Source organism: Drosophila guanche, unplaced genomic scaffold (genome assembly GCF_900245975.1).
Source record: "Drosophila guanche unplaced genomic scaffold, DGUA_6, whole genome shotgun sequence".
In the NCBI taxonomy this organism is placed as follows: Eukaryota; Metazoa; Arthropoda; class Insecta; order Diptera; family Drosophilidae; genus Drosophila; species Drosophila guanche.
In genome coordinates, this window is record NW_022995786.1 from 95,298 (window position 1) to 114,069 (window position 18,772).

Below are 18,772 nucleotides of genomic sequence, written 5' to 3' on the forward strand. Positions count from 1 at the left end.
ACATACAACCGTTATTCCCCACAAATACAATATACCCTATTTACTCTTCGAGTACCGGGTATAACTAGTAATGGCATGTTCTTGCCGAGATCTGATGAAGGATTTGAAGATGTTGGACGAAACCGTGGGTTTGAGTCCCGCTTTGATGGTAGTTACAGCATGCAAAAAAAGCTCACTTTTGTCTGAATTGTCCCTGAGAGACAGGAGCCTTGAGGCAACCCACCTTTGATATCTTTACTGAAGTTATACAGTTTTAGGAATCTAGACAAAAATTAATTGACAATCCAGTCAGTATATTGCGTGGAAATGTGTTCATAATCCATTAGCATTTGTAGAGTTTGAAGCCTAACGCAGTTACATGCATTATCAATGTCTACTACTACAATTGCAACGAATTTTCCCCTTCTCTTCTCACAGGCCATGTTATTGATGAGATCATTTATGCACATGGCTGCTGATTTACCCGTTTGTTAGGCATAATATCGTCTGGGCAAGGTGTTACGTTTTTCTAAGAACATATCTAGGCGACTCGTTCTTATAAGATTGAGCGTTTTAGCCAATACCGAGATGAGGGAGATATGTCGATAGTTTTGATAGATATGGATATCCTTACCCCTCTTTGGGATGGGAATGACTTTGATTGTACGCCATTGATCAGGGAAAAAGCCTACAGTGTGTTGAATCACTCTGCTGCTATATGAATGTTTTTTTAATACCTGGTTGGATTGTTCGTTTTTGCTCATAACTTGCGGTATTTGCTCACATGAATTGTTGTTGTTGTTATTTTTGTTTACCATTTGAGGAAAGTTTTTGTCATAGTCTCGAATCTGATCATAGTTTTGTTGAAAGGAAAATTGCTTTAGAGCTTCCTTTCTTGCCAGTTTCTTAATGGCCATGACTTTATTGCTGTCGCCTTCTCTGGCCCAAACCTGACACTTGTTCCTCTCAAACGCATTGTGCCTATCACCTTGACATAAGATGCACTTGTTGGTATTGCAATTTTCGTTGCACATGTTATTGCCACATTTCTTGCATCGCTTTTGTGCGACCACAGTTATAGCACTGCCTAATTGCAGGAATGTAATGGGTAACTTTTAGCACTAACCAAATAGTATAGTATAGCGAAACGTCACTGCTGAATGTGCGTCTCGAAGTCCTAGGCCCCTGCCAACGTCGCAGTATTAGCCAACTACAAGTATTAGTGCGTGTAGAACATGCAGCTAGAAGTCCCAGGTAAATTTGTATAAGTGCGCGTAGAGCACGCAGCCAGAAGTCCCAGCTACATCTGTATAAGTGCGCGTAGCCAATGATTTTTTAGCGCTCCAAACCGGTTCTGGCTTGATTCACACGGACACTGCAAGTAATGTATGTGTTGGTGCGCTCACTTTCTGAAGTGCGATGGAACGAAAATTCGTTTTGATGATTTGATTTTGTTGTGTTATTGTTATTGGTGTTATTGTATGCTGTAATTGTTTTAAATTCAGATTTTATACTGCTTTATTCAAAACAGTATGCATATTATGGAAACGCCGTCGCTTCTCGACTTCGTTGCTGCCGTATTATCAACATTTTTACCAAATCCATCTTTTACAGACAAATCTTTTCAGATAAATATAAAAACATATATATGTATATATGCATATACATGTGTTTATATATGTACATACATCTTTCAAATTTCTGTTCTCGTCGTCGGTTATTTTCTCGACTTCATGTGCGCTTTAATTGTTAGCGCTTGAAATCTTTTGCATATTTTTTTTATTCTGATCTCACATACCATTCGAAATGAAAACCCTCAAGACTTTATGAAGAAGCTTCAATATCAAAATAATATTTGTTTTTTGTGTGACCTTTATATGCTTTATATAATTTAGGATGAAAGGGGTAACGGATATAAACATCTGAATATGTATACAAATAATGAATTACAGCAATTGACTTTGCGTTGCAAATATTTTCCATTAGAGTATACTATTTGGTTAGTGCTTTTAGCGAGCAAATGTCATAAATTCATACCCGCAAAAGCAATTTTCACTGTCTCGGTTGGGACGAGCACAGATTTATTTATTTCGTTCTTTGTTCTCCTAAAAATTCTTTCAACTGTTTTTTATCTTAATTATTGAATTAAGATTGTCCAGCAGTTTCAGATCTGAGATATTTGTTGGAATACCCCTGATGACACCCACAGACTCAGTGAAATTCTTGGGAATATATATATCGATGTTTAATTTTTTAAATTCGTCGTTTAGAACCATCTAATTGGCTTCATAAGGGCCACTGAAATAAAGTTTATACAGATTGCAGCAAGAGGGGTTATGCGGCTGAGACCAACAAGATTGATGTGTCTAATATTTTCAAATAAGTATAGGTCGCTTTTAATATTGTTGTTTTCGAACAAATTGCTTCGTTTTGTCGATAGAAGTACACTGGCTTCTCCTTTGAATTAGTGCTCATACAAATAAATCTCTCTTTGTTTCTTATCGTCTGTTTGCACATCTCTACCGACATTTACATTAGTATTTTTGCTGCTGACGGAGACAGGAACATTCTTGTCCAAATCGTCCTCCATTTTGTGTGTAGGTAGAATTTTATTTTCACCTTTTATTACATTATTCGAATCTGTCAGAAATCTTTTTGAATTATTTTTTGTGTCTGAAACGGATTCAGACAAACGCTTAGCGCCTGACGCCAACAGCTTAGCGTCAGCCATCTTCACTGGTGGCTTCACCAACCTGCCAACGACTTACCCTCTTCGTCTATTTAAAAATAGCGCCAACAATTTTTAATATCTTTCTTGTGTGAGTGGAAGTAACATTTTTTTTTTAACCGTGTTTTATTTTTATTTAAGATCTGTCTTTCGCAGAAAATTATTAAATTTCCTCTATGCCGTGGTAAGTAATATACTAGTTCTGTTGTTGTTTCAAAATAATATTAATATTTGTCAATATTGCAGAAACAAAGAGAACAGCAGGTGGCAGGGAAAAATGGTTATCGAAGATGGAGAGCCTGCTAATAGACCTCTGGCTGGAGAATATTGAAGATCTGCGTGGATCCCGTAAAAACTTTCACGTCTACATAGAGATTGAACAGGTCATGAAGGAGGCTGGGCTCGCGATTGGATGATTAGAATCTCTAACGAAAGTCGAAAAGCATGAGCTGTTTATTCATGGATGGTAGATGCTGCCAATGTGAACAAAAGTTTCACATCTTTAAAAAAATCCCAACGTTCCCCTTTGATGGGCACAGTGTGCAGAGCCTATTGTGTGCATATGTATGTGTATGTATTAATTTTTTTTGTATAAAAGGTTAACACAAACAAATATTATGTTCACTTAGTGTCTACCACATGGCACGTTGCACACCGGAGAGCTTGTTATAGTCTGCCAATTGGCGCCACACAATCCTGCTGAGGCGATATTTTTGGACAACTCCTCGCGGGCGTGACGTAAGTGCGCAGCGTTCCCGAACACGGACCAATGAAGAATCGCGGGGAAAAGCAGCAATTTCGGCATTGGCCATTTCTCGTAGCTCAATGGGCAGTATGTCGTTTTTCCGAAGTGAATTAACGCGAAGCCGCTCTTTGGAATGTTCACTGACGCACTTGCGTCGCTTGACATCACGGATCATCTTCCAGTCGGCATACTTTGTTCGCACTTGCTGCAACTATGTGTGTACCAGAATAGAAGCTCATTAAAGTCTAGAGATTGACGTAAAACTTACTCCAAATCCGGCGATCTTCCCGACATGACATGCGAAAACGCCTATTCTGCTCAAAGAACTCATGCTGTTGCTGTTAAATTGTGGTTTCTCCTACAAGGTTTTGGTCATATCGATATCGTTTACTTTAGTTATCGATAGGCGGATGGCGACAGCTGATTGAAGCCAACTATGGTGAATGGCTCATTTCTGTTAGCTTGGGTCATTTGCGTTATATTGTGGTTTAGTTTCAATTAAATGTAAGCAGAGAGAAAGCGCACAACACTGAAGACGTTAACTTTTGCCTCATGGTTCCATGAAATTCATGATATAGGGTAATTTTAATTAATAATCCAACGTTTTACATAACAAGTTTTGAGGCTATTTCTTTTTAAATTGACACTCCCTCCTCTCTGCCGCCCCCCCCCCCCCCCCCCCCCCCCCCCCCCCCCACACTCATACAATTACACCATTCACTCCAACACACTCTTTTATCAGCAGACCGAACCAACTCTTTTTCCTTCAATTGAATTTTTAAAATGGATAAATGTAAAGCTGTAATGTTTCCTTTATGTTGCGTGATGTTTTGATGTGATCCGCTTCAGTTCAAAATTAATTGATAATTTAGAGATTTAATCGAAATCTAATCACATCACCATGTTCATTGTCATTCACAGGGAAACGCGCCCATGCCGTGTGCATGTCAAAATTTCTAGTTCCTGGTGTGTTGCTGTCTCACCATCAGTTCGAAATTCTGCTCGTAATAGCAAACGTTTTTTTTTCGCTGTGTGTGCATATTTTTTGTGTATAAAATTGCATTAGTTAACTGATTCTTAAATTTCTTCAGCCGGGAGCCGCGTCCAAAAATTATCATTTCTAACAACAAAGCTTAGTTCGGTTAAAAGGCAAGACAACCGTCAGCAGCTGAAGAAGAAGCATTGTAGAGATGCCTTCCAGTGATCCACTGCCCCCTAAGGAGGGTGCGCTTTTCCGAAAGCTACTGGTAAGTTATAAACCAATTTTTTCCCACCCTCTTGCCCGCCGAAAAATTCCTTGCCGGCTTCAGTCTGTAACACTTGCCATTAACATCCATGTGCTTTTTTATGGCGTGCCTATTTTAGGCACTACTGTGGAATTAGCTAAAGCTAAAACCCAACCGTCTACATGAGTGTGTATGTACATATGTTTGTATGTATATTCTCAATTGGGAAGCGCAAACTCCCAAATCCGCAGCTTATAATGCACTTTGCAATATGGTATTATATTGGTGTTCTCGTCGGTCCCATAACCTCAAACTTTTTCATTGGGCGGGATGTATAAACTATTTTTGACTAATGTACCAATGCAATTTGTTTCTCTATTTTACTCTATTCTACTCTACTCTCTCTATTCTACTATTTGCTTCTTTGCTTTTACCCAGAAATGCTACGAACTAAAGCAGTACAAAAATGGCCTCAAGCTGGCAAAGCAAATACTATCAAACCCAAAGTACATGGAACATGGGGAGACACTGGCCATGAAAGGGCTCACTCTAAATGGTCTGGGGAGACGCGAAGAGGCATACAAGTATGTGCGCCTGGGTCTGCGCAATGATCTACGCTCTCATGTCTGCTGGCATGTTTATGGGCTTCTCCAGAGGAGTGATAAGAAATATGACGAGGCCATTAAGTGCTACCGCAATGCCCTTAAGTGGGAAAGAGACAATCTGCAGATTCTGAAGGATCTGTCGCTGCTTCAGATACAAATGCGCGATCTGGAGGGGTACAAGGAGACCCGTCATCATCTGTTCACCTTACGGCCCTCTCAACACGCTTCCTGGATTGGGTTTGCCATGAGCTATCATCTACTAAGGGACTACGAAATGGCCAACAACATTTTGGAAACGTTTAGTCAGTCTCAGACATCGATTGTATGTAACAGGAAACTACCTATTTATTCAATTCTTATAATCTGTTTCCAAATTTCCATATTTTACATCTCACTCCGCTGGCAGGAGGCGCACGACTATCGCCATTCGGAGCTGCTTCTTTATCAGAACCAGATACTCATCGAATCATCGCGACTGGAACAGGCCCTCGACCATTTGATCAAGTATAACGCACAGATTGTGGATAAGTTGGCCGTGCGCGAGACAATGGGCGATTTGTACATACAGTTGCAGCAGCATGAAATGGCGGTGCCCATTTTTGAATCGCTGATTCGTCGCAATCCCGAAAACGTACTCTACTACGAACAATACCTGTCCGCTCGACAGGTCTCAGAGTCCAGCGCTGTCGTGGCCGTTTACCGTGAGTTCCAGGAGAAGTACCCACGCGCGCTCTGCCCCCGCCGTCTGCCGTTAAACGTTGCAACTGGTTCGGAGTTCCGAACGGTAGCCGACGAGTACATGCGTAGAGGCCTTCGCAAGGGCATCCCGCCGCTTTTTGTTAACGTGCGCACCCTGCATCAGGAGTCTGAAAAAGCGTCTGTTATTGAGAAACTCACGCTGCACTACTTTGAAAATTTGTCACGTTCTGGCCACTTCTCCCGCAAGGATGCCGATTCTGGTGCGCCCGTTGAGCCGGCCTCTGCGCTTGTGTGGACGGCACTGTTTTTGGCGCAGCACTATGACTACATGCGGGACACAGATCGGGCCCTGGAGTACATTAATGTCGCCATCGACCACACGCCTACTTTGATCGAACTTCTTATAACTAAGGGACGTATTTTCAAGCATGCCGGCGATGCTGTTGAAGCTTATGTCTGGCTGGAGGAGGCTCAGAGTATGGATACAGCGGATCGGTAGGAATCTCATTTCATTAATCATAGACAAATTCAAAGTTAAACTAGATCCTAAAAGCCTTTGAAAAGCATTTTGAATTGAGTTAGTAACCTGAAATTGATTTAGCTTATATAATGAATATATACAAGTGGAGGGCAAGCACACATTCAAAAGTTTTTAGGTGCGTTTGTGAGCATATACAGCAGGCAAAACGGAACATTGTATTGGTGCCAACCACTGTAATACAAGTACATTTTTCTTATGCAAAATAGATAGCCGTGCAGTTCCGCCCCCCGTTATATACTCATTTTGTTATTATGCTCCTTGATTATGTCACTGAACTTACTATTTTATTTTAACTAGGTACATCAATTCAAAATGCGCAAAGTACATGCTGCGCGCTAACATGGTGCAAGAGGCGGAGGAAATTTGTGCGAAATTTACACGAGAGGGGGTCTCTGCAATGGATAATCTGAATGAGATGCAGTGCATGTGGTTCCAAACGGAATGTGCGTTAGCTTACCAACGAATGGGTCGCTGGGGCGAGTCATTAAAAAAGTGCCACGAAGTAGAGCGCCATTTTGCCGAAATTGTAGAGGATCAGTTTGATTTTCATACATATTGCATGCGCAAGATGACGCTTCGGGCTTACGTCGGTCTGTTGCGACTGGAGGATGTCCTGCGACAACATCCATTCTACTTCAAGGCTTCCAAATGCGCCATCGAGGTGTACCTACGTTTGTACGATAAACCTCTCAAGTTGGAAGCAGCCATTGAAGAGATTGACATTGGTATGTTGAAACCGCCAAACTAATAACACTATTTGTCAAAATCCAACTGTTTTTCCCTTCAAGGAATCAAACCTACCTTTTCTAAAAGATTTGAGGCATTACATTTTTTGAACGAGTTAGGGTTTTTATTTTATTGCAAAACTTATATTCTACGAATTTTTAAAAACTTATATTTTGTTAATGCTTTTTTTAGAGGTAGCGGTTCGATTTGGTACATAACTGAAGAATCTTAGATATGGTTGTTAAGAACATTGCCATTTTGAGAATATATTTGATGCAGCCAAAAGTTGCAGGCAGAAGGAAACGTTTCCGACCTTATAAAGTATACAAATATATTCTTGATCAGTATTAATAGCCGAGTCGATAAAGCGTTGTCTGTCTTTCCGTTCGTCAGTCTTTCCGTCCTTTCCGTATGCTTACACTGTAACAACTGTTATTCAACATTTTGCTTAATAAACGCTTAATTTATATTTCTAAATTTTCTAATCAACAATATGCTTGCATATTTCTCGATAAATATTTTGTTGTTATATTCTAGTAATACTAACATCAAATTAAGACATTTCTCATAATAATCGAAGCAGATTTCATGAATTTATTAAATAGTGACTATGTTGTACCTGAGACTGAAGAAACAATATCTATACATTTTTAATATTACTGTGTAGCTCACTGAAAATCAAAAGGTTACATTCATAAGTATAACATATGTACATTGTATCCCACTAAGGTTACATACAGTTGCGAAAAAAATAATAGCACAACACATTTTGTTCCTGACCAAAACAAAGCAATTACTGTTGCGATTTACAATTTTTTTTTAATATTTTCATATAGTTTAGTATTCCTCATTAACAAAAAAAGTTGTACCTGTTTTTAAATTTCTGTCTTTATATTTTATACCCGGTACGCGAAGAGTAAATAGGGTATATTGTATTTGTGCGAATAATGGTTTATGTATATAAATTATAAAGTATATAAATTCTTGATCAGCATCAATAGCCGAGTCGATTGAGCCATGTCTATCTGTCCGTCTGTCCATTCTGCTGAGCGACTAATACTCGGACTCTATAAGAGCTAGAGCCACCAAAATTTTGCATCCAGACTTCTGTATGCTCACACTGTTGCAAGTTTATTTAAAAAATGGGCCCCCCTTCCGCCCAAAGAAAAGGACGGAAACGTCCCAAATCTTAAATTTTGAAGATAAAAGAAAACGCCATTCCGTAGGGAATGACCATATCTATTAGATCACCAAATTGGGATCCGATTGGATGATTATGATAGCCAGAATAAAGAAATTAATTTGCAGGGGCAGTGGTATAAAAGTTGTGACGCGTAAGAAGTGTCTCACACGTTCCTTCTTGTTTCTATTCTAGTCACACTAACTTCAAATTAAGACATTTCTCATAACCGAATCAGATTTAATGAATTTATTAAATAGTGCCCATGTTGTACCTGAGACTGAAAAAACAATATCTAGAAATTGTAAATATTATTGTGTAGCTTACTGAAAACGATGCTTCTTATCTAATTGAAATATGATAAAGTGTGTATTAAATTATATTTTGAGTGACAACTGGCATCCATGTGCCATTCCATTTGGTCATAATTCGGAGTCAAACTTGACCCAGCCAAAAAAATTACACAAAAATTAATCTTTTTTGGATCAAGGTCTGGTTCATTATTCCCGGTACTCGAAGAGTAAATAGGGTATATTGTATTTGTGTATATATATTCTTGATCATCATCAATAGCCGAGTCGATAGAGCCATGTCTGTCTGTCCGTCTGTACGTCCTGATGAGCGCCTAGTACTCAGAGACTATCAGAGCTAGAGCCACCAAATTTTGCATCCAGACTTCTGTTTGCTCACACTGTTACAAGTGTGTTTCAAATATGAGCCCCGCCCCCTTCCGCCCACGCCAAAGGGCGAAAACCTCCCAAATCTACAATTTTCAAGATAAAAGAAATCTAATCCAGCTAGAGCTAGAGGTACAACTACAAGAGAAAGAGGCTGCCAAGTTACGTGCTGAAGATGAACAATTTTCAGTTAGCATAAAACGGATGAGAGAATGTGAAAAGAACAACAAAAGCTGCGGGACAGGGAGGGTTTAGCCACTGCAAATTAATTTCTTCATAGTGGCCATAATAATGATCCAATCGGATCCCAATTTGGTGATTTGATAGATATGGCCAGTCCCTACGGAATCGCGGTTTTAGTTTTCTTTCATATTCAAAATTGTTTGGGAGGTTTTTTGCAATTTTGCGGGGCGGGCCCATTTTTTAAATACACTTGTAACAGTGTGAGTATACAGAAGTCTGGATGCAAAATTTGGTGGCTCTAGCTTTTATGGTCTCTGAGATCCAGGCGCTCAACAAGACGGACGGCCGGACGGACAGACGGACGGACAGACATAGGCTCGGCTATTGATACTGATCAAGAATATATATACTTTATGGGGTCGGAAACGTTTCTTTCTGTGGATACAATATACCCTATTTACTCTTCGAGTACCGGGTATAAAAATAATATCACCACCATCATAAGCACTTTTCAAATAGTTGCCAACTCATTTTTTTATCTTTAAGAACCTTAAGCACATTTTTAGAATGGAAAGACTCCTTAAAATCTGGGGAATAACACAAAACTCTTTTTTTATACCCGGTACTCAGATGCAAAAAAAAAATGCAAAAAGTCTCAAGCGCTAAAAATTAAAGCGCATATGAAGTCGAGAATAGATACAGGCGTAGCCACCATGTTCATATGTAGTTACAAATGTAAGTATGTGTCACCGCACACATGAAATTACGAATCCGACTTGTAAAGGAAAGAAAACACATTTTATTTCAGCACTGTTGACTTGTGTAAAGCAGGTTTGCGTACAATGCTCAATAGAGCACACACGCCAAACTCTCTCAGCCGAAGGCTCTCTCACCAAGAGCCGAAGGCACTGGGAGCCAATCCCCTATACTAATTAGGCAGCCAGTTTTGAGTCACTTTGACTCCTCTATGAGCTGTTTGCTTAGTGGTAGCGGGTATAAAAGTTGTGACGCGTACGAAGCGTCTCACAGCGATCTTCCTTTTTTTAATTTATGAAACTTTTTTTTTGCTCTGAAATAGAAAACCTTCCCCCGTCTGAGTTGAAGAAGCTGCGCAGCAAACAGCGCAAGGCAAAAAAGAAAGCTGAGCTTGAGAGCGCACAGGCTGCGCAAGCACAAGTGAAGCGCGAACAGCATCAGAAATCCAAGCAGCAAGCTAGCCAGGAGACAGATCCTGACGCGCCGCAACTTGATGAGCTCGTGGCAGAGAAGTTGGAGCGAACGGACGAACCATTAGAAAGGGCCATTGACTTCCTCAAGCCGTTGCAGCAGCTAGCCAAAGAACGCATTGAGACGCATTTATTGGCCTTCGAGGTTTACTATCGTAAAAACAAGCTGCTATTGATGCTTCAGTCCATACAGCGTGCCCGTGTCGTTAATAAAGCGCATCCTGAGATCCATAGCTGTATTATTCGTTTTATGAAGTCGCTGTCCAGCGCCTTTAAACAGCAGCCATTAAACGAGCACGTTCAGAAGGTGCTTAACAAGGCGACGGAAGAACTGATAGGCAGCAAGACCCTCCAGGAGCTCAACGATGAGTTCATTGCCAAGCACAACGCATCCATACTGCACTTATATGAGGGAGCTCGTAGTCTCTACGAGCTCGATTCCAGTAAAAAGGATACCGCTATCAATCTGGTCACCAGCTTCAATCAGAACAAAATACGGTTAGAGGTAATATTTAATTACACCAAGAACGTGGTGATTTGGCACTAAATTTTGAAATTCTACAGGAAGCCATCAAAGTTTACACTGCGTTGAAAGACGGGAATGTGTTTGGAGAGTGTGGGAAAGAAGCCTCTGCATATCAGCAGGCGTGTCAACAACGTTTTCAGTACGCTCGCATTTTTCGCAATATAGAGGAGCTAGAGGCACAACTACAAGAGAAAGAGGCTGCCAAGTTACGTGCTGAAGAGGAACAACTCCAGTTGAATCATATCGATTCCAGTGAAACGGTACTAGTTTCGGCCACAGCAGTGGCAGCGTCTTAAGACAAAGACAGACGATACATTAAAAAAAAAACGACAGCATCAACATCAGAAACTGCAACACAAGTAACAAAATAAAACGTAACAAACAAAAATGAGCTGAACTTTATAAAGAAACAGCAACTAGAATAAAGATCAATATTAAATAAATTAAAATTTCTAAAAACGTGAGCTAATCGAAGCCAACTTCTAAGCTAGCATTAAATATATCTAATGTAGAAATTCAGTGGTGTAGTGAGCTGCGACAAGTTGAGATTAATCTCCGTTTATATGTATGTGGCTACGCTTTGCCGATAACTCAAAAACACATCAACCCCCAATTTACAGACAGCAATTTTTTAGCAACAAAATAGAAGAACGGCGCTAGTGCGGAAAGAAATTCTGGTCTATTCCTGCATCGTGAACATACTCGGTTGTAGGTATCTGCACTGTGAAGAACTACAGCTTGTTGCTTTTTAAATACATTTAATATCCGCATTCTGTTTGTATATATAAAGTCGTAATTAAATATACGCAACTCTAAACATTTATTGTTCATTATTTGTATTTGATATAAACCTTGCTAAATTCAATTCGTGCTAAAAAGTTGAGACAATATATTGATGCCAATGTCTGATAAATAAACGGATGCTCTTGCTTTTTTTTAAATACTCTAAAGATCATGTATTTATACCGACTCAGTCACAGGAATTAAAGTGGGCCACGGTATAACGTTTTTAATATAAAATATTTTTTTTATACCTGATACTCGAAGAATAAATAGGGTATATTGTATTTGTGCACAAAGTTGATGTATGTAATGCATACAAATTAGCTGCGCCCCCGCAAAAGGGCGAAAATCTCCCACAGCCACAAATTTGAAGATACAAGAAAACTAAAAGCGACATTCTGTAGGTAATGATTTTTGCGGGGGCGAAAGGGGGCGAGGCTAACTTTAAAATATCATAATATATCATAATCTATGTCTATATTTATAACAATGACCCAATCGGATCCCAATTTGGTAATCTGATAGATGGTGCTCCAAATTGTACCAGTTTTACTTAAGTTTCTTAAATAACTTAAAAGCCTTTAAAAACGCTTTAAAAACGGGACGTGTGAGACGCTTCTTACGCGTCACAAGTGAGATTTTTTCCAAATTTTACATTTTAAATTTGTTCGTCGTATGTCATCTGCATCTACACTGCGATAACGAGAAGGGACGTGTGAGACGCTTCTTACGCGTCACAACTTTTATACCCGGCACTCAGTACTACATCTGCACCTTAGCGGTGTCTTGTCAAATTTTAAATTTTTTCTTCAACTGTCACCTACATCTACAAAACGTCTCACGCCAACACGCTCCTTTAGCTCGCCGCCCTTCCGTAGACCCACACACTGCAGACTCGCGGCAGAGGAAGAGGACGAAGCAGAGTGTGAATGAGAAAATGTGAAAAAAAAAACAACAAAAGCTGCGGGACAGGGTGGGTTTAGCCACTGCATTTGTGATTTGATAGATATGGCCAGTCCCTACGGAATCGCGTTTTTAGTTTTCTTTCATCTTTCAAATTTTTTGGGAGGTTTTTTGCACTTTTGCGGGGCGGGGCTCATTTTTATACCCGGTACTCGAAGAGTAAATAGGGTATATTGTATTTGTGGGGAATAACGGTTGTATGTAACGCACAGAAGAAAACGTTTCCGACCCCAAGAAGTATATATAAATTCTGGATCAGCATCAATAGCCGAGTCGATAGAGCCATGTCTGTCTGTCCGTTTGTCGGCTAGTTCTCAGAGACTATAAGAGCTAGAGCCACCAAATTTTGGCTCCAGACTGATATATGCTCACACTGAAACCAGTGTATTTAAAAAGTGAGCCACGCCCCCTTCCGCCCCCGCAAAAGGGCGAAAACCTACCAAACCTACAATTTTGAAGATACAAGATAACTAAAAACGCCATTCCGTAGTGAATGGCCATATCTATCAGATCAAAAAATTGGGATCCGATCGGATCATTATTATAGCCAGAAGGAAGAAATTAATTTTCAATGGCTAAACCCACCCTGTCCAGCTGCTTTTGTTGTTTCTTTCACATTCTCTCATTCACACTCTGCTTCTGCTTCACTCGGCCCTTGTCTCTGCCCTCGCCCTGCCCGAGTCTCTTCCGACTTTTAACCCACCCCGTCCCGCAGCATATATTGGTTTTTTTTTTTGTGTGCGGGCGCTGCCTCTGCCTCTGCCGCGAGTCTGCAGTGTGTGGGTCTAGGGAAGGGCGGCGAGCGTGTTCGTGTGAGAAGTGTTGTAGATGTAGATGAAAGATGAAGAAAAAATTTAAAATTTGACAAAACACCGGGTGCAGATGCACAGGTGCAGATGCACTATTGTCCCAATGACCAGTTTTGGTGGCTGTTTGCCCCAAATTAGCGCAAAGGGCTTATGGCCGGGAGCAATTAGTATTTTGTATAAGTAAAATGAATTTGTATCATTAAGCTATTGAATTGTTGCATTTACGACATACTGACAGAAGTTTGTTGCTATACACCATACATGTACTACGCTCTGTATTAGAAAAAGAGTGACCATCAAAGTTGCGTACCAGAAAATTTCATAGATGGCGCCACTTTCGAAAAATCTGCTGTGAAACCTAGCGGTCATTATTGCACAGAATGTGCAGGGAAAAAAGTACCAATTTTATTGCTGTTTTAAATTTCTCATAAATTGGAAAATACGATTAACTGATCTATTTTTTGTATGCGTTTTATTTAGTAGGCTTTTTACTACGTGTTCTGTAATGTGAACGATATCTAGTGGTTGGCGATGTCTTCTACATCTAGATGTAGTCCTGAGTGACGGGTATAAAAGTTGTGACGTGTAAGAAGCGTCTCACACGTCCCTTCTCGTTTAACTTTAAGAACCTTAACCACATTTTTAGAAAGGAAAGACTCCTTAAAATCTGGGGAATAACACAAAACTCTTTTTTATACCCGGTACTCAGATGCAAAAAAAAAACGAGAAGGGACGTGTGAGACGCTTCTTACACGTCACAAATTTTACATTTTTTCTGTCATCTACATCTACAACACTTCTCACACCAACACGCTCCTTTAGCTCGCCCCCTTCCGTAGACCCACACACTGCAGACTCGCGGCAGAGGAAGAGGACGAAGCAGAGTGTGAATGAGAGAATGTGAAAAAAAACAACAAAAGCTGCGGGACAGGGTGGGTTTAGCCACTGCAAATTAATTTCATAGTGGCTATAATAATGATCCAATCGGATCCCAATTTGATGATCTGATAGATATGGCCATTCCCTACGGAATGGCGTTTTTAGTTTTTTTTATCTTCAAAATTTGGGAGGCTTTCGCCCTTTTGCGTGGGAGGAAGGGGGCGGGGCTCATTTTTGAAATACACTGGTTTCAGTGTGAGCATACAGCAGTCTGGAGCCAAAATTTGGTGGCTCTTGCTCTTATAGTCTCTGAGAACTAGCCGACAAACAAGATGGACAGACGGACAGACAGACATGGCTCTATCGACTCGGCTATTGATGCTGATCAAGAATATATATACTTTATGGGGTCGGAAACGCTTCCAAAATACAATACGCCCTATTTACTCTTCGAGTACCGGGTATAAAAATGCAAAAAGGCTCAAGCGCTAAAAATTAAAGCGCATATGAAGTCGAGAATAGATACAGGCATAGCCACCATGTTCATATGTAGTTACAAATGTAAGTATGTGTCACCGCACACATGAAATTACGAATCCGACTTGTAAAGAAAAGAAAAAAAATTTTATTTCGGCACTGTTGACTTGTGTAAAGCAGGTTTGCGTACAATGCTCAATAGAGCACACACGCCAAACTCTCTCAGCCGAAGGCTCTCTCACCAAGAGCCGAAGGCACTGGGAGCCAATCCCCTATACTGATTAGGCAGCCAGTTTTAAGTCACTTTGACTCCTCTATGAGCTGTTTGCTTAGTGGTAGCGGATATAAAAGTTGTGACGCGTACGAAGCGTCTCACAGCGATTTTCCTTTTTTTAATTTATGAAATTTTTTTTTTATCTGAAATAGAAAACTGTCCCTCGTCTGAGTTAAAGAAGCTGCGCAGCAAACAGCGCAAGGCAAAAAAAAAGCTGAGCTTGAGAGCGCACAGGCTGCGCAAGCACAAGTGAAGCGCGAACAGCATCAGAAATCCAATCAGCAAGCTAGCCAGGAGACAGATCCTGACGCGCCGCAACTTGATGAGCTCGTGGCAGAGAAGTTGGAACGAACGGACGAACCATTAGAAAGGGCCATTGACTTCCTCAAGCCGTTGCAGCAGCTAGCCAAAGAACGCATTGAGACGCATTTATTGGCCTTCGAGGTTTACTATCGTAAAAACAAGCTGCTATTGATGCTTCAGTCCATACAGCGTGCCCGTGTCGTTAATAAAGCGCATCCTGAGATCCATAGCTATATTATTCGTTTTATGAAGTCGCTGTCCAGCGCCTTTAAACAGCAGCCATTAAACGAGCACGTTCAGAAGGTGCTTGACAAGGCGACGGAAGAACTGATATGCAGCAAGACCCTCCAGCAGCTTAACGATGAGTTTATTGCCAAGCACAACGCATCCATACTGCACTTGTATGAGGGAGCTTGTAGTCTCTACGAGCTCGATTCCAGTAAAAAGGATACCGCTATCAATCTGGTCACCAGCTTCAATCGGAACAAAATACGGTTAGAGGTAATATTTAATTTTTCGCAATATAGAGGAGCTAGAGGCACAACTACAAGAGAAAGAGGCTGAAAAGTTACGTGCTGAAGAGGAACAACTCGAGTTGAATCATATCGATTTCAGTGAAACGATGCTAGTTTCGGCCACAGCAGTGGCAGCGTCTTAAGACAAAGACAGACGATACATTAAAAAAAAAACGACAGCATCAACATCAGAAACTGCAACACAAGTAACAAAAGAAAACGTAACAAAAATGAGCTGAACTTTATAAAGAAACAGCAACTAGAATATAGATCAATATTAAACAAATTAAAATTTCTAAAAACGTGAGCTAATCGAAGCCAACTTCTAAGCTAGCATTAAATATATCTAATGTAGAAATTCAGTGGTGTAGTGAGCTGCGACAAGTTGAGATTAATCTCCGTTTATATGTATGTGGCTACGCTTTGCCGATAACTCAAAAACACATCAACCCCCAATTTACAGACAGCAATTTTTTAGCAACAAAATAGAAGAACGGCGCTAGTGCGGAAAGAAATTCTGGTCTATTCCTGCATCGTGAACATACTCGGTTGTAGGTATCTGCACTGTGAAGAACTACAGCTTGTTGCTTTTTAAATACATTTAATATCCGCATTCTGTTTGTATATATAAAGTCGTAATTAAATATACGCAACTCTAAACATTCATTGTTCATTATTTGTATTTGATATAAACCTTGCTAAATTCAATTCGTGCTAAAAAGTTGAGACAATATATTGATGCGAATGTCTGATAAATAAACGGATGCTCTTGCTTTTTTTTAAATACTGTAAAGATCATGTATTTATACCGACTCAGTCACAGGAATTAAAGTGGGCCACGGCATAGCGTTTTTAATATAAAATATTTTTTTTATACCTGATACTCGAAGAATAAATAGGGTATATTGTATTTGTGCACAAAGTTCATGTATGTAATGCATACAAATTAGCTCCGCCCCCGCAAAAGGGCGAAAATCTCCCACAGCCACAAATTTGAAGATACAAGGAAACTAAAAGCGATATTTCGTAGGTAATGACTTTTGCGGGGGCGAAAGGGGGTGGGGCTAACTTTAAAATATCATAATATATCATAATCTATGTCTATATTTATAACAATGACCCAATCGGATCCCAATTTGGTAATCTGATAGATGGTGCTATTATTTTGTTCTCCAAATTATACCAGTTTTACTTTGTAAGGTAGTCTTTTCGAAGGCTGACGTAGCTCAGCCTCTCCAGGGCCACCTTACAAAGAAATTTGTAAAGCGCCGAGACCCGAGATTGCGGAAATGGAGACGCCGTGTGTGGAAAGGTGGGCGTATGGGGCGGAAAGGGAACCTGATCGACACCGGTCATCCGGTGGTTAGTGGAGACGCCTTCTGGCAGTGTAGCCGCCCCTGTCTGCTCCGACGCGAGCGCCCCTGGTAGTACCTAGGCAGCACCCGTTTCGGAGACAGGCACGCGCCGTTTGAGAGCCCGCGGTCTGGCGCGGTAGTGACCTGCTTAGTGACCACACTTACCGTCTTGCACTTTGGGAGTGGGGAAAGGGTTAAATTTACACTGTTACACACAAGCACATTGTTTAGTTTTGTTTCTTTATTCTCATATCTTTATTTCATATTTTTCCTTGTCCTTTTCCCTGTCTTACCGCCGTATGTACTTAAATTTCATATGTCCCTACCTACGTCGCACCAAACTAAGTCGTACTAGAAAAAGGGTGAGGCCCACAGCCTCGCTTACCCGATCCTCTCGAGCCTATCGGTCTTTTGTCTCCTCGCCTGGCGCTCGGTCCTTGAGCCTCTCGTGGTCAACGGTGTCTTGAGCCTCTCGTGGGCAACGGTGGGGTTATGGCGCACTTTTTAATTTTTTCACTTTTGTCGCCGCAGCGATCTCGACTGGTCCTCCCGGTGTTCGAAACATTTCTCCCCGAGGCGAGCTCTGCGTGGCGATCGCGAGCCCTTAGCTGCGGTCCCTTGTCCGGGCTGCGCTGCCGTCGCTGCCCACGCCCGTGGCTCTCGGGCTGCTGCCGGCGCCCTTGCTCTCTCGCTCTGCTTCTCTGCTGCTGGCTCTCGGCGTTGATCTCTGGCTCTGCTTCTGCCGCTCTGCTGCTGGCTCTCGTCGTCGTTCTCGTTTCTTTCTGCTGCTCTGCTGCTGGCTCTCGATTTCGAAGGCTCTGTTCTCTGTTCTCTCTGTTCTGTTGGCGGCTCGTGTCGTCGTTCTCTGGCTCTGCTTCTCTGCTCTGCTCTGCTGCTGGCCGCTCTCCGGCGTCCTTGCTCTCTCGCTCTGCTTCTCTGCTGCTGGCTCTCGGCGTTGATCTCTGGCTCTGCCGTTGCCGCTCTGCTGCTGGCTCTCGTCGTCGTTCTCGTTTCTTTCTGCTGCTCTGCTGCTGGCTCTCGATTTCGAAGGCTCTGTTCTCTGTTCTCTCTGTTCTGTTGGCGGCTCGCGTCGTCGTTCTCTGGCTCTGCTTCTCTGCTCTGCTCTGCTGCTGGCCGCTCTCGGGCTGCTGGCTCACTTCGTCGTTCTCTTTGGCTCTGCTGCTGGCTCACGTCGTCGTTCTCTTTGGCTCTGCTGCTGTTGGTTCGCGTCGCCGTTCTCTTTGCTCTGATCTGCTGCTGTTGGCTACTGTGGGCCGCGAACTTAAATTATGACTTCAGAATTTCACCTCATAATATAACTTAGAAACTAATAATGGAAAATTATAAACTTAATAATAAAGACTTCATGATAC

The 18,772-nt window shown here is 41.3% G+C and overlaps 2 protein-coding genes, 1 long non-coding RNA gene and 1 pseudogene across 7 annotated transcripts; 3 read left to right on the forward strand and 1 right to left on the reverse strand.

Annotated features, from left to right (window-relative positions):
- Nucleotides 1–2,138: 2,138 nt before the first annotated feature.
- LOC117591514 lies at nt 2,139–3,404 on the forward strand. 5 transcript variants are annotated; one of them, XR_004574409.1, is made up of 6 exons: nt 2,142–2,362; nt 2,518–2,576; nt 2,668–2,798; nt 2,864–2,891; nt 2,954–3,277; nt 3,337–3,404. It is a non-coding gene; the product is annotated as an uncharacterized LOC117591514 (long non-coding RNA). The 5 variants fall into 5 exon arrangements; XR_004574411.1 differs by having other exon boundaries at nt 2,139–2,576; nt 2,627–2,798; XR_004574410.1 differs by having other exon boundaries at nt 2,142–2,580.
- On the reverse strand, nt 3,138–3,817 carry LOC117591513 (28S ribosomal protein S14, mitochondrial). Its single transcript, XM_034284806.1, has 2 exons — nt 3,721–3,817; nt 3,138–3,663 (listed from the first exon to the last, which is right to left on the reverse strand). Exons 1-2 carry the CDS (start codon nt 3,781–3,783, stop codon nt 3,340–3,342), a joined length of 387 nt encoding a protein of 128 aa, XP_034140697.1. The 5' UTR covers nt 3,784–3,817; the 3' UTR covers nt 3,138–3,339.
- A 76-nt stretch (nt 3,818–3,893) lies between these two features.
- LOC117591512 (N-alpha-acetyltransferase 16, NatA auxiliary subunit) lies at nt 3,894–11,391 on the forward strand. The gene is made up of 8 exons (XM_034284805.1): nt 3,894–4,031; nt 4,374–4,486; nt 4,544–4,699; nt 5,117–5,605; nt 5,690–6,477; nt 6,821–7,248; nt 10,368–11,020; nt 11,080–11,391. Exons 3-8 carry the CDS (start codon nt 4,643–4,645, stop codon nt 11,335–11,337), a joined length of 2,673 nt encoding a protein of 890 aa, XP_034140696.1. The 5' UTR covers nt 3,894–4,031; nt 4,374–4,486; nt 4,544–4,642; the 3' UTR covers nt 11,338–11,391.
- A 3,877-nt stretch (nt 11,392–15,268) lies between these two features.
- On the forward strand, nt 15,269–16,704 carry LOC117591523 (annotated as a pseudogene).
- The last annotated feature ends 2,068 nt before the right edge of the window (nt 16,705–18,772 follow it).